This window comes from Syngnathus scovelli, chromosome 6 (assembly GCF_024217435.2).
Source record: "Syngnathus scovelli strain Florida chromosome 6, RoL_Ssco_1.2, whole genome shotgun sequence".
NCBI lineage: Eukaryota > Metazoa > Chordata > Actinopteri > Syngnathiformes > Syngnathidae > Syngnathus > Syngnathus scovelli.
The window spans coordinates 14,321,495-14,337,133 of record NC_090852.1 but is presented as its reverse complement, the minus strand read 5'-3'; the positions used below and the strand labels follow the sequence as shown (position 1 = coordinate 14,337,133).

General features: G+C 39.8%; 1 protein-coding gene across 1 annotated transcript; it reads right to left on the bottom strand.

Moving 5' to 3' along the window:
• Window positions 1–2,140: 2,140 nt before the first annotated feature.
• Window positions 2,141–7,064, bottom strand: olfml1 (olfactomedin-like 1). The gene is made up of 8 exons (XM_049724368.2): window positions 6,548–7,064; window positions 5,295–5,398; window positions 5,010–5,200; window positions 4,774–4,877; window positions 4,397–4,588; window positions 3,276–3,456; window positions 2,602–2,761; window positions 2,141–2,470 (listed from the first exon to the last, which is right to left on the bottom strand). The coding sequence occupies exons 1-8, from the start codon at window positions 6,674–6,676 to the stop codon at window positions 2,314–2,316; spliced, it is 1,218 nt and encodes a 405-aa protein (XP_049580325.1). The 5' UTR covers window positions 6,677–7,064; the 3' UTR covers window positions 2,141–2,313.
• Window positions 7,065–15,639: the final 8,575 nt, after the last annotated feature.

Below are 15,639 nucleotides of genomic sequence, written 5' to 3'. Positions count from 1 at the left end.
ATCCACTTGGCAAGATTAAAAAAGCTGCCAAGTGAGCGTTGCTTTGGAATTGAGTGTTACAACCTATTTCTGCTTTGACACTAACTGACATTATGGAGATGTAGAATTAGCGCCATTACATGTCTACATTAACAACTTCCTCCTGTCTAACTTACTCACAGGATCCTGTGTCTTTGTTCATCAGCATTATACCAGTGTAAGGGGATACTGGGAGACAGTGAGACCACTGGGTGTTAACTTCTTCTCGACTTCCATATTGATGTCAATGAGAAAAACAAGGATTTCACATATAGTAGCTCTTTTGGCAAATTTCCTACTGGAAACATACGTAAAGTAAAATAAGACCATGAAGTGCTGCCATACGTAGATGCAGATATGATGTGTAGGAGACACATATATATTTATGCTATACTCTACCGATTTCTGTCTTGTAAGAACATTTTTTTTTTGTCCTTCGTAAACCAACATTTATAATTACCATTTTTCGTGACATAGGTTCTTTAATGGAAAGTCCTTGGTTGAATTAAGGTCCAAAGACTCCAAACTAAACAAATTGCAAGTCAACTCTGAAAAGAAATTAACTAGTTTTTGAGAAGCATTTGGCAATTCAATTTAAGTTAATTTCATAAAATGATTTTGTAAATCACATCAAAATGATGATAATTGACATTCAAATAACTCCAGAAAAAAAGTCAAATAACAGAATATATTTTATACACAAACCCAGTAAGCCTGCATTGCAAGTTGCTATAACGACAGCTTCACATGAACAAAACACGTCTAGAAACACGTCACAGTTCTATTCAACAAAGAGGGAATCCCACCGAGACGTCCGGCAGAAAGCCGCATGAGCTGCTATTGATAAAAATAATTCAGCGTTACTGAGCAATCCAAACATGCCCAATAATAATACCATGGAGAAAACCTCCCTTTCTTAGAATACAAACACTGATGAACTGATTGATTTTAATGAGATGCTAAATGCTGTATGTTGCCAATTTGGCTGTGTTCTTCAGGACCACGAGATGCATGTGTTTAAGATTGTCTTAAAATTTCAAACTTGGGTTGCACGATGAAAATGGATCACGATGTATTTTTTTGCATTATCGAGAAGGCGGGGAAATCTGTGAACTGGTTGCCAGCCAATTACACAGCACACATAGACAGACAACCATTCACACACACAAAATCACACCTAAGGACAATTTAGAGTGCTCAATTCACTTATCATGCATGTTTTTGCAATGTGGGAAGAAATCGGAATACCCGGAGAAAACTCACGCAGGCATGGGGAGAACATGCAAACACCACACAGGAGGGCTGGAGCCGTTATTAAATATAGTTTAAATTCACAAAATGCATCCTGCTTTTTTTATTTACAACTAAGGGCTGTGCTTAAAGCACAAGGGGTGTCTACTGATGTTATCTGTACATCCTTTGTTTGAGCTAATTGATAATTTAAAAACATCGGTCATAGTCACTACAAAATATACCTATATCAAAACATGCTGAAAAATCATTGACTCTAGCAGCTGAATAAATTAAAGCAAAACTTAATGGAAGTTTTTTTTTTTTAAGATAATTGATTTAAAACAACAACAACAAAATGAACATACAAATGGGATTGGATTTTCAACAAAGTTTCTATCCATTTTCTGTAATACTTGGAAAAATTAACACACAAGATGCTGACGAATGGGTGCTTCAGGGGTGTTAAATTGATTGTACATTTCAAAGTAGGATAAATTATAACAACCTATTAATGCGGGATGATAGCATCATCAGATGAACCACCAATACAGAGAACATTATTTAATCATATCCAACAATTATCCACTTTATGGTCTTAAGATAACAGATCTGGAAAGTATTTTATTAATTGCATTTTGTCGCCATCTAGTGGTTTAAAGGTCACATACAATGCATGCACACATATTTTTGTGTGCGTGCGTGTGCGTGTGTGTGTGTGTATTGTATGTGACCACTAAATTGAAATATGTCAGGTTTATTCTAGAATATGCATGGTCTTTTGTTTTCTGCTACAAACTTTAATTTCTCAAGTTTATTCAGGTTTCTATGAAGCTGGAAGGTCTACTAATAGTTTAAAAGCGGCTTGCTTAAATTTGAATGAAAACACACATGCCTTTTAATGCTCTTTATTATTGTGATACAAGATGTAACATTTATTTGGTCTACTGTCTGCAAAGTACCAGGACAAAAGACGAACACGGGCTTAATGTGTGAATACTTATTGTGTGTAATAAGTGGTAGGAATATGATCACTTTAGAAGAGAAAAAATGTGAACCGAACTTTTATTCGGCTGTAATTTGATCACTGGTATGTGTCTCCACTTGATATATTGTCTGGTAGCCATCATCCCAGGCATACAGCTGTTTGTCTCCAGGGTGGTAGTGGATGCTGCTGTGGCTCGTGTAGCGTTTTGGAAAGAACACCACAGGACTCTCAGCACTTCCAGGATCAAAGAAAAAATATATATTTTAATTGGCAAGACTTGTTAGACCACTCTGCTCAATTGTAGTACAAAACATTAGCACTATATCTGTATGTTCATACTGTAAATTTGTGAGTTGAAGACCAACCTGTGGATGGTGTCGTGAATATCATAGAGACACTGTACAGTTGACCGCCCACCATAGTGTGTGTTGTAGACAACGTAAAGAGTCCCACATATTATGAATGCTCCTTCAGCATCATGACTTTTACACTGTGTATCCCAGGTATACTCGACTGCCAGGTTTCCTAGAAAAGAATATAATTATCACCAATCATTATATTCATTTTCCTAGAAGCACTACACAGTATAAATGAGGATAACTTGTCCTAATTAGTATAAATGCATTATTTATTATTCTGGGGGAAATCACATTTGTTTATGCAAAACTGCACATTTTTCCAAATAATTGTATCCTATCGTTGACAGATCAGTCTCAGCATGAAAAACTAAGGTCTGCATAAAACTAATGACTGGGTGAGACAAACAAAAGTTGGAAGGTGCGGAAGGGACTGTGAACGTCAGGATCAACTTCAGTTATCCAGGTCCCTCGGGATGAAGGCAAGCACCATATAAATGGATGTCTGGATATACTTATGTGTATAATTACGAGGTGCGCCTTATAGTCCGGTGCGCCTTATAGTCCGGAAAATACGGTACATGGAAAAAGCACTGAATAATGTGAAATTTTATTTCCTGATGGGGAAAATGTTATTAATTCCAAGACACACAATTAGCAGGCACTACAAGTGTAGTATTTACCTTTATCCAGTTTAGTTATAACCAAGTTTCCACCGTATTCCAGGTCAGCATGAATGACCCAAAGACCTAGTTCATCCACAGCCATGTCCAAGTAAGTGTTGGTATTCAAGCTGTACACTGGGAGACGACCAGCATTTGGGAGAAGGGTGCGGTCCACCACTGTGCCATTGGACAAGTCAACCTGAAAGAGAAATGGCAGGAGTTAAAGCTTTAAGTTACAGCAAAGGGTAAATATTAGTAGAATATTGCATTTGCTATCAAAACGTACACCAATTTGATGATTCTGAATATTTGTATGTATTAATGCATGATTTCTTCCTTTCAACGGAAATAGCAAAATAGGAACATTCACAGATCATCCCAAAGTCCCTGCGTCAAGTACTTGGTAGTCTCAAAAAATAAATTCGTGTGTACCAAATTTTGGGTGAAAAGTTTTATAATTACAGGATTTGATCATTGACTTCTATTCCATGGTCATTTTGTCTAAATCACACTCAAAATTTGTCTTTTTTTTTTTTTTTCCATTGTTTTTTTTTTTTTTTTTACGTTAGACCAAAACCACTGAATGGTTGCACAAAAAAATACTATAGCAATGCACGTTGAATCAAAACACTTCTGTTGAAGACAAAAACACTCATACTTTGAAATAAATAGTTTTCTACTTCCTCATCTCTACTGATCTTTCTTCTATATCACCTTAACCACCAAAGAAAATATGCTTTTGTGGGATTAGAGTTTTGTCATTTATGCCATACTATCTTTGCTGATAAGTTGTGCCTTTAAGAACTCAACTATTTGATGAGGGAATGTAAACTTTGTGGTCACTTTCAAGTCGAAAGTTTGTTTTGGAAAGTTTCACTTACTGGCCTGAAATAATACTGGATAGCAAAGAAACCAGAAAAAACAATCCTGCCCGATGAGTTCAAGTTCACTTGTAGTGCATTCAGGCTCCAGCCAAGAGCCACATTGTTATGCAATGTGCTGCAACTTGATGAATCAGGCATTACAAATTGCCTCCGTTGCCAAACTATCCACTCCCTCTGCAGGACCACTGCATGAATTTGGATATTTTACAATTCAACAGAAAGAACAAGACATCAGACGGGATATACTTAATGCACTTTTAGTATCTGGTTGGGCGTGTCTGCTTTGTGGTAGTAGAGGAATCCATTGTAGACTATGTGGCCTGTTCCCTGCCATGAAGAAGGCAACTTGACCACTTTTGCCGGGGGTACCGCGACTTTCTCTGAGAAGCTTTGCAGCGATGTGTACTCCAGCAGTGTGTCGTTACGGATTCCACTCAGCAGGTAGACCTTTGAGTTGGATCAGATTTGATGTAAGTGAACATTGTGGTCAAAGCAAACGTTTTTGTTTTATCCTTACAATAACATGGTACTATTTCATTTTGGTTAAGTCATGATCACGTCAGCCATCAATAATTAAATGCTGAAACCAATTGGTTTTGATTCTTGTGGCCTGCAAAACGTTGCTTACATACCTTGGCTGAGCCATCAGAAGGGTCCTTGAACCAGGAGCCTGCATTATCTCCCATCTTTTTCACCATTTTGAGAGACTTGATTTGACTCAAGGCTACATCGCAATCTGGAAATAACAAAGAGCACCAAGAATATTTTTTATTGAGCTGTATTGTTGATAGACCTTTTCTTGTATTTTTCTTTGACTACATGTCCTGTTACGGTAAATACTCTTCCATCATGTACAGCCTTACCATACCATTTTCCATTTTGATTTTAGCTTTCCTCTTTATCTGGTCGAGTTCTGCTGCTTTTATCTGTTGTTCAAGCAACGCCTCCTCCATCTCGATATCTGATTGTGCAGGCATTTTGTTTTCGAGATATTCCAGCTCTCTCTCCACTTGCTCTACACGTGCAGAGATGCTGTCCAGCTGGCTCCTCACCTCTGATCTGAAGGGGAAATCACTTCTTATTTAATACACTTCTAGTTCTCCATGATGTTTCTTGATCCCTCAAATAGGCAACTGTTTAGCAGTAATCATACCTCATAACATTCAAGGTGGACAGATGAGCTCTCATTTCAGAGGAGACATCGTAGGTCTTCTGAGTTATGCTCACTGTGTTTTGCTCACATTGACTCAGCCGCTCCTGACACCAGATACATTTAAAAAATATATATACAAAACTGAGATTAGGCAATGTTATATTAGACACACAAAAAAAGCATAATCTCTTTTAGAATTGTGGATAAACCACGTACACCAATTTTTACGACGCAATCAAATCATGAACTAGCCCTCAGCAAAGTGTTCCTCAAAGAGAAATGTGAAAGCTGATGCAAAAAAACACATTCTTGTCTAAATTTTCTCAGCTGTAAGGAGCTCTTACAGTCAAATTTCAATATGGAATGTTAGCTAAGTATTCAGCACTTAATATTCAGTACAGATTCAAAACCCTGTAAACCTTTAAACCTTGGAATTGTATTTGCTTGCCCCACTGTATCATCATCTTCAGAAAGTAAGTCTTTATTGCTTTAGTTTGTTTTTTGGGAAACACAAAAACTGACGTTGTATTTGTTAATGATTTCATTTTAGGGGTAAAATTCTATGATCTTTTTAACTAATGATGCAGCTGGATTTAGTAGAGCTGACCAGCGTCATGAAGAAATGTTTAAGGCTAAAATTACCTTTTAGGAGGTTTGTTTGTTTGTCTATTTGTTTGTTTGTTTTTTCACCAAAACATGGCTTGGGCAAATATTTTAAGAGGGCGACAAAATGTTTCCATGATTGGAATATATAAAATACTGTGAAGAATCTTGCCAACACCATGGCTTTGCTGGTTTACCGACCATTTTTACGACTGTCACGTTGAAGTAGTAAAACAATGAATAATATAACAGATAAAAATTAGATACACTAAAAAATAATCAATGAGAACCCTAGTTTAGGGCAGAGGTGGCAAATCCAAGTCCAGAAATTAAAAACCACTCCAACAGTTTGGCTTTTGCCACAGGATCAACGTGTAGGTCATCCACCTGGCTTTCTTCCCACATTCCTAAAATACACATGGTAGATTAATGGAAGACCAGGTCACCAGCATGCTTCTCAAGGGCACTAAATAGCCCCATAGGAACTTCATAAGTATCCCACTACCTTGTTCTAAAAATAGCTCATTAGTGATCATTTGAAAATGTTAATAATTGCAGAGGTTTATACACACACACACACGCACGCACGCACACACACACACACACACAATTATATATGTATACACACCAAAAATATATTCCACACTTACCTCTATCTGAACCAATCTCCTCTCCAGGTACTGGAGTAAAAAGGCATCCTGGGGAGAACCCTGGCTCTTGACTGTACTCACTTTTAGACAAAGACATAGCAAAAAGACCCAAAATTCTTTGTCTGACATTATTTGCGCTCCGAGGTAAAATAGCTCAACACTGGATTTATTACGAAGTTTCAAAAAGTTGTTTTTCAATTATTCTGCAGATCCCCCACAGAATACATTTCATTGAATAGTTTCCCTGAAAAGATACACAAAAAGAATAATCCCCAGAAGTAGTTACAATAGTCTTGCTGTGTTGAAAGGTTTCTTGAGAAATGGATGCTCTTTCCACTCCTTTTCTTGCTGGGTTTAGAAAAGGCTCTGCTCTGATTTGTAGCTCCAGAACATTCTGTGTTGTTTCTCATTTAGTTGTTGCTTAAGAGTCCAGTGGTTTTTTGGATCCAGATGCACATATGGAGTTCCAGCCCCTCAGCTCCTCTCTCCTTGGCAATCTGTGACTCCCTCCTTTGGGCTCTGCCTTTCTTGGAGTTTCTGCTTATGAGGGTATGAGCAATAAAAATAAGGAAAGGGGTGGTACACCTTAAAATAACCAAGGTAGGAAATACTGAGATATAACCAAGAGAGTAAAACAGTGGTGAGTGTTTTACAGATATTTTTTCCATGAGACACATTCTTAGCTTTCACACAAAACAGCTGTACAGCAACTGAAAACAGCCTGATTATAGAGCATGGGTGTCAAACTTTGACCCACGGGCCAAATCTGGCCCGCGGTGTAATGATATTCGGCCCGCCAAGTCAAATTCTGCATCGCCATTATTTCTCAAAACCATAAATGTAGCGATTTATTGGCAATTAACATTGTTAAAGATTAGGTTCCAGCACACCCTCTTGTGAAGATAGGTGGTTCAGATGATGGATGGATGGATGGATGGATGGATGGATGGATGGATGGATGGATGGATGGATGGATGGATGGATGGATGGATGGATGGATGGATGGATGGATGGATGGATGGATGGATGGATGGATGGATGGATGGATGGATGGATGGATGGATGGATGGATGGATGGATGGATGGATGGATGGATGGATGGATGGATGGATGGATGGATGGATGGATGGATGGATGGATGGATGGATGGATGGATAGTCAAACACTAGTCCTTAGTCTCCATCTGTCGCTTTTTTAGAGCCGCCTATTTCTGCTTCAAGGCCAATTTTTTTATGGCACACATGAGCCTTCGGCAAGCTGCCTAGTAAAGAAAATAAAGAAAGAAAAGAAAATGTTTGGTAGGATAACAGACTAACAAGCAACCAAATGAGCATACTGCATGATCCCATTTTGCTTTTGTTGTCGGTAGCTTGTTGGCTCACTGACGTTATTCTACAATGTATCCACAAGAGAGCAGCACACCTTATGAAATAAATACTAAGACCACCCACACGCTCACATAAACTCTCTTGTGAATTGTCAATGCAGGTTAGTGTTAAAGTTGGTGTAAGGTCTCTCAGGCGCATAGCCAGTGAAATGTTTTCTCGTGATGCATTGTCTCATTCAAGGGGAAGTCAAGTAAAAAATATATTCTATGCAGCCCACTAATCTATCCATCTCAGCAGGCAGCCTTTTGACTTCTCTTTAACAGTATGCTGCAGCTCAAACCTTTACACACTTCTAAAATAAATTTTCTGATGCACCTGAACATATTATCGTTTGGTGACTTTGGGTGTTTGGGCTCTTGCAACATCATACACCTTCTACCTGACGACATCACTACGTATGTTTCATAAGGTGGAGCAGTGGCTCTCTCGACTGCTCTGGTGATGTTCTTGATGTGCTCTGGCCCTTGCTCCTTCCATAATTCTGTGGAGTGACTGGGCATGGGCATACACTTTACGTTCCAGTCTTGCTCTCAACAGCTGATGGCCAGATGTTCATATTTGGTCCTTTTGCTTTCATGCGTCTCCCCCAAGTGGTTTTCCAGTGGTGCCGTCAAATCCATCATGATGGTGTTTTTGTGGCCTTGGAAACCAGAAGTACCCCTTGCGTCAAGGTGGCACTTATAATGCGTTGCGGGAATATCAATCGTTTCCCCAGGTCTACAAGAAGCTTCCATTCCCAGGCTGCCGAAAGGATACCTGCTGCCCCAGTCTTGTGCTCTGGCCTTCACTATACGCCTACTTCACAAAAGAAATTGCACTGATGGCGTTTTGCACTCAACTAAAGCTGCTAATATCCTTGCTGTTGGTCTCTGCAATCAGTTTCAACACTTGCTTGTGATACCAGGTGGAGCGGTCCTCATCTAGCGCTTTCCAGCAGGAGCTCAGGATGTGCTCCAATCACTTGAATTCATTCAATCAAAAGACATTTTGAAAACAAAGAAACAGAAAACAGATTGCATACATTCAATGCAATCAGAAAATTTTAGGTTCTTAGGTGCGCCTTATAGTCCGGAAAATACGGTACATCATTACATTAAGCTTCCAAAAATGTGTAAAATATTCTTTCAGTGATACTATGAGCACCAAACAACAGCCACAAATATCTGTATGCGCATTGCTCACATGAGCATATACATGCCAACTACCCCATACACACATTCAGATGTACTCATGAAAAATTCATTGCAATTTGTGGAGGAGACCTTTAAAATATCCATGAGGTCTCAGCAGGACATTTGACTCTTTCTCTGAGTCTAAGGCTTCTCTTTCTATATAATGCATGTTGTTGAGTCAATAACAATGACTATGCCGGTTGAGTGTTTTATTTATTTTTATTTAGTTTTATATTTTTTTTATTTATTTGTCGTGAAAAAGCATGGAGTTGAAGCAAACTTCAACATTAGCCTCCAACTATTTTGTAACTAGTGGTTAAAAGGAAGAGGTAGTGTTACTTCCTATTCACGGAATGAGCTTTGGTTCTATATACAAGGGGTCATTTAAAAGCAATTCTTTGGCTCTTCTCACTTCTCGATGAGCTCATCAAAAACACCCCCAGTGATGTTTCTGTCCACTCATCAACCATGCCCGCACCGCCCATGGAGACTAAACACTCGCCCACTTTAAAGTCAAAGTCAAAGTCAGCTTTATTGTCAATTCCTTCACATGCCAAAGACACACAAAGAAACCGAAATTTCGTTCCCCGCTATCCCACGGTGACAAGACATGGCACACAATAGACAATCAAGTAAACAACAGCGTGCCGAATAAATAATGAATAAATAACACAACAAATAAATAAGAGGAGGATGTACAGGATTTACTTTATATTTTACAGCCTTGTTTCCAACAGTGTTTATAACCACTCTTTGACCTTTTCTCTCAGGGTTTCTTTCAAAAACTTTATTTTACTTACTCAAGCTGTCACTCTGTGGATACAGGTACTTCCTGCAGCTCCATCTTTAAAAATGTAATTACTTAGAGGCACCCTGGTGCAACAAGGCTGAGGTGAATGCCAAGTCAACTCCGGGTATATAAATTAATCAGAGCTAATTAAATCACAATGCATTGTTCATCACTGAGACATTTGCCTTGTCTTATTTCAAAGCAAAGCCCTCATTACCCAATACAGTATGACAATTTGTGAAGTACCAGAAACTTGAGAAGTCCACAGCAAGGGCACGTAATTCATGTGGATGCGGTCTATCCCTCTGTGTGTAGGCAACCTAGACTAAGTTTTTGGTATTGTCACAGACAAGTTAGCTTGGCATGGCCTAAAAATTGTGTTTTGCACCATTGTGGGCATGAACCTAACAGACTAGATTTGCCACGTGTCAAAGTGGCTCTTACCTTATCTTACCGCCAAGGTCCCCGCCTTCGGCTGCCACCCAGCTTACTGCACACCCTCCCAAAGGTGGTGAGCCCCTTGGGAAGGGGGACACGCGTTACCTTTTCCGGCTGTGCCCGGCCGGGCCCCACGGGTGCAGGGCCAGCCACCAGGCGCTTGTCTTCAAGCCCCACCTCCAAGCCTGGCTCCAGAGGGGGGCCCTGGTGACCCGCGTCCAGGCAAAGGAAAACTAAACCCAATGTTCTCAATCATCGGCAGGGATCTATGAGCCATACTTAGTCTGGGCCCTCACAGAGGACCTGTCACGGATCGGATGGAGCAGGGCGACCAAATGCAGCTTGGACCAGGGTTTACTAGAGAAAACAAACTAACAGACTCAGCAAACTGACATGGTTTAACTAAACAACAAGACGACTGACCGACAGGGACGTGAAACAAAAGATGTGAATCAAAAAGACTACAGGAACCAAAAAGACATCAAGACAACAACACACACAGAATGACCCGAAGGGTCGTGAGGGGCAGACCGGACTTATATACACGACAGGTAACAAGAGGCAGGTGAGAATAACCAAACTAATCATGGGCACACAGGAGGGGAGGGGTGAGCACACAGACAGAAACCAAGACAACAGAGACACATAGTAAAACGGCTGGGGACGAGAGGTGACAGGGCCCTTTTGCCATGGGTGACCCTGCCAGGGGCATAAAGCCTCAGACAACTTGGCTCCTAGGATTATTAGGGCACCCAAAGTCCTCCACCACGATAAGGTAACAGCGCATGGAAAATCAGCTCTTATTAAAGTACTAAATGACTGAATGAAGCAGTAAAAGTGTCATTGCTAGTCTTATTGGATATCAGTGTAATATTAGATAAGACTGATCATAATATACTGTTGAACAGGTTGGAAAATCGGGTGGAATTGAAATGAACGGTCTTAAAATGGTTCTGGTTGTACTTTTGTGACCATTAGAAGTTTTCAATCTGACTGAGTGGTCATTATGTGGGGTCCCTCAAGTGTCGGTCATTGGACCCCTTTATTTCATTCTGTAAATGTTACCTTGGGGCAAATGCTTCAGAACACCAATGTTGGCTATCATAGCTATACAAATAACATTTTGAACATTTCATCAAATTTTTAAAACATTGGAAGAAAAATCAGCATGGGTATATTCACTAATCTTTAGCGTGTACTTTACTCGAGATGACTGAAAGAGCACACCATTCACATAACAAGCTGCAGGACTCAAGCAAATCAATGTCTTCTTCCGCCATGTCAAGCGCTATCAGCACGCCCCAGGGAATGAGAGGAGTCGCTACGATTGATGGCAAAACAAATCGGTTGTGTTCGCACCCACAACAGCGCAAAAAGGCCTTTTAGTAAAATGTGTCATGCTGCAGTAGTTTGCATGGGCCTTCTAAAATACCAAAACTTAGTCTATTCTGTCCCTGCGCAAACTGCACCGTTTGTCTCGCTAGACTTTCACCTGGCGTGAAACCCTGAGTATTAAGATGGAGTGAAAGAAGAGCAGATGCAATATATATAAATATATAGTATATATATTTTTTAATCTAATATAATCCCTTTCAGATTTCATTATAGGATCATAGTAGAATGACCCTATAATGAAATCTGATTTGCGGCTCGGTGACGCACTAGTTAGCACGTCCGCCTCACAGTTAGAAGGGTGCGGGTTCGATTCCACCACCGGCCCTCCCTGTGTGGAATTTGCATGTTCTCCCTGGGCCTGCGTAGGTTTCCTCCAGGCACTCAAGTTTCCTCCCGCATCCCAAAATCATGCTTGGTAGGCCCATTGAGCCCTCCAAATTGTCCCTCAGTGTGAGTGCGAGTGTGAATGGTTATTCGTTTCTTTGTGCCCTGCGACTGGCTGGCAACCAGTTCAGGGTGTCCCCCGCCTACTGCCCGATGATGGCTGGGAGAGGCTCCAGCATGCCCGCGATCCCCGTGGGGAAAAGCGGTGCAGAAGATGGATGGATGGATGGATGGATGGATGGATGGATGGATGGATGGATGGATGGATGGATGGATGGATGGATGGATGGATGGATGGATGGATGGATGGATGGATGGATGGATGGAAGGAGAATATGAAAGTAAATTGTCTTTCAACGACATGCCGATCCCTACAAGATGTAGCCTTTTCCAAGAAATAATACATAGGCAATAATGTATGATTTGTTTGTCCAGACATTCTGTTACTGTGTCCTTAAATAAATTGCCAGGCACTTTGTATATGCATTTAAATTGTTGTGTAAATGGAGATGGTGACAGGGTACTGTAGTGATTCTTACCTTTAAAATAGTTATGATGATACTTAAACTCCTTCCAGTTTTGTATTTCGTTTACTGATCCATCATTAAAATCTTACCGAATGTGTTAGTTATTATTGAAATTTGAAAAATATGGAATTCATATTTGACTAAATAAAATTATTCAAATGTGGCTATCAATTAGCTACAACAACCTTTGTGGAAAAACTTTTATTCAATGTATTCAACCCTACCCAATTCAGAACCAAGATCACGAAACCTGTTTCAGTTATCCCTTTAACCTAATTGTTGATGAGCGGATGCTGCTCTTTCACAAGCAGTGAGGAACAGAGCAGCCGGTGTGGAGGTGAACAGATCTGTTGTGTTGCTCGGGGGGCAGCTGGGCCTGGCTCTTAGCCTGGCTCCATTCCGTCGAATAATGAATTTGAATCACTCGCAACTGAAATACAACAGTGCATTTGTGAAGTGAATTGCAGGTGCGCAACTTCTGAACCGTTATATTTGATTACGTCTCATTGACAAGAAGATGCCACTGAGATTGGATGCAAAAAACAAAACAATAACAACAGAAAATGCAGAACCATTTGTTTTACTGAATCAATAAATATTCCTGATTTGCACAGTTCATGAGAAGGGGTGCTCGCATCAATTGGATGTGTGCATTATTTGATGTATAATAAGGCCGGCTGTACTCTAACTTCAACAGTGCACAAATGTGAAAACACATATGCATAAATAGTAAGTTAAGTTAAGTCATATGTTCCAGTATGGTTTTTGACAGCCGTTTTGATTTTAGTTTGGACAAAAAATGCTTCATGGTCTTATTCATGTTTTAATCATCTCTATGTGAAAGCTTTAGTCCCCTTGTATACCCCTTTTGTGCCCTGAATATTTAGTCATTAAAACATGTATTGGGATACCTTCATTAAATGAAACATTGATTTGTGTTCTGTGCGTGCTTTATTCTCAAGCGATGTCACTTATATTCAACGTCACAAGAAGGAAAACCACCAGAAGTCATCTTAGGTTGCCACTCCTTAAGTGAGCCTAACTTAAATACATTTATTTCTCCGCTGTGTTTTTTAAGTTATTCTTTCTCTCTACTGCTAAAATGACACAGGGTGTAAAGACCCCTTCAAAGTGAGAATAAACAATGAGATGTCATTAATGGGACACGACTTAACTGGAAGCAAGACGATCCAGCTCGCTTGCTTGAAAATGCCCGTTAGCATATTTTAACTGAGGAATGGACGCAAAAATTGTCATTTGAGTATATATGTGAGCGTTTATACCAAACTTTAGACAGCACTAGATCAAAATGGTTGCCACATCCCACAATATACTGCAGTCCTCATACAATGCAATATTGTATGGAGAAAAAGCTTTATGCCCACCTACCTCAGCAGAGCAACAATCATCATCAAGGACAACTCTCAACCCGGCAATCACTTGTTTAAACTGCTGCCCCCTGGCCGGCGTTACAAAGCATACAAAAGCCGCACAGATAGACTCAGGGACGGCTTCTTCTACCGAGCCATCGACACTCTCAACATCCATAAATGAACCGCCGCATAATCCACCACAATACATATCTCTGCACTCTTCTTTTCATTACTCACATACAATAATTCCCGATTGGATTATCCATATTCCCCTATTCGTATCATGCAATCTATTTGCCAGCCATGTTACCTCTAAACATTTAGTTTTGCAATAGCTAGTTGTATTTTACATTTTACCTGTACAACTATACAAGTGGAATTATGTATGTACTCTAAGTTCCATGTATTGTTGACAAGAAAACCAGTTGTTTATAACCATCTCACGTTATTATATTTTATCTTGTTGCTGGAGGAACGATCGCATTGATTGCATGCACATCAACTAGGCTTGTGCATGATTTAGTCCTCTGCGGGCGGCATTGACTCCACTGCAGGTAACAAGTTGCTTGCCACCCCGTTGACTACCCCTGCTGTACAGTGTATGGGTCATTGTTAATCCTTGGCAATCACTAGAACCAGAGCCTCCTTTTGAGCGTCCAATATGAAGAAATATTATATGAAAAAATACCAGATTGTTTCTCCCCTCAAAACTTCAATTCTGCTGTCCTGAAATTTAAAAAATGTATATCCATTTGGTTGTCATGACTGCCTGGAGTATAGCAGAACTGACCCTAATATTATTTTACAGTGTAAAATAGAGTTGTGCAATACCTGAGATTTTGGTGACAATTGTAAATATTGGCACCAGTATCACTGATGCTTAATCTGTCTATACTACCTTCAATGGAAACATGTCTGGATTGTTGTTTTAAGTTGCAATCCACAAAGTAGTATTAATTTGCATATTCTTAGTGTCTGCCTCTCTTAAATTCCTTTAGTACAGATACCTTCTCCTAGCTTGTTTTGATTTGATCCATTAAATAAGCAAATCAGTGCACATTGTTTTGTTTTCCTTCCCGCTGGTCTTGTATTGTATTGCCAATCAGAGAGAACACGAGCTAAATTGTGCACTCTGCTTGAAGCTAGCTTACTTTGAGCTATTGTCAATCAGACAGTATATTTTATGTATGCCACAATATAATAAACACCCAGCTGGTAGATAGAAAAGATCAAACGTATAATACGAACCTTAACGTAAAATGCCTTAACGTAATATTTCAAAATAACTGAAATCATAATCACGTAAAATGTCCATAACTGTACACAGTAATACCGTATTTTCCGCACTATAAGGCGTACGTAAAAACCTCCAATTTTTTCAAAAGCCGACAGTGCGCCTTATAATCAGGTGCGCCTTATATATGGACCAATATTGAGCCACTACAGCAGGCGTGTCCAAAGTCTGGCCCATGGGCCAAATGTATATATCTTATATATGGACAAAGTTTTAAAATGGGCCATTCATTGAAGGTGCGCCTTATAATCCGGTGCGCCTTATAGTGCGGAAAATACGGTATTAGAAAATAATCATAGAAATAAATATAAAGGATAGATACTAGCTCTAT

What these genes read in the sequence shown, in the direction of transcription:
- olfml1 (XM_049724368.2), bottom strand. Translation starts at nt 6,676, where the DNA reads ATGTCAGACAAAGAATTTTGGGTCTTTTTGCTATGTCTTTGTCTAAAA. An exon ending in TCCACCTTGAATGTTATGAG is followed by an intron (nt 5,201 to 5,294) that starts GTATGATTACTG and finishes TTTCCCCTTCAG; the next exon opens with ATCAGAGGTGAGGAGCCAGC. An exon ending in CGCCCAACCAGATACTAAAA is followed by an intron (nt 3,457 to 4,396) that starts GTGCATTAAGTA and finishes TTTCTCTTTCAG; the next exon opens with GTTGACTTGTCCAATGGCAC.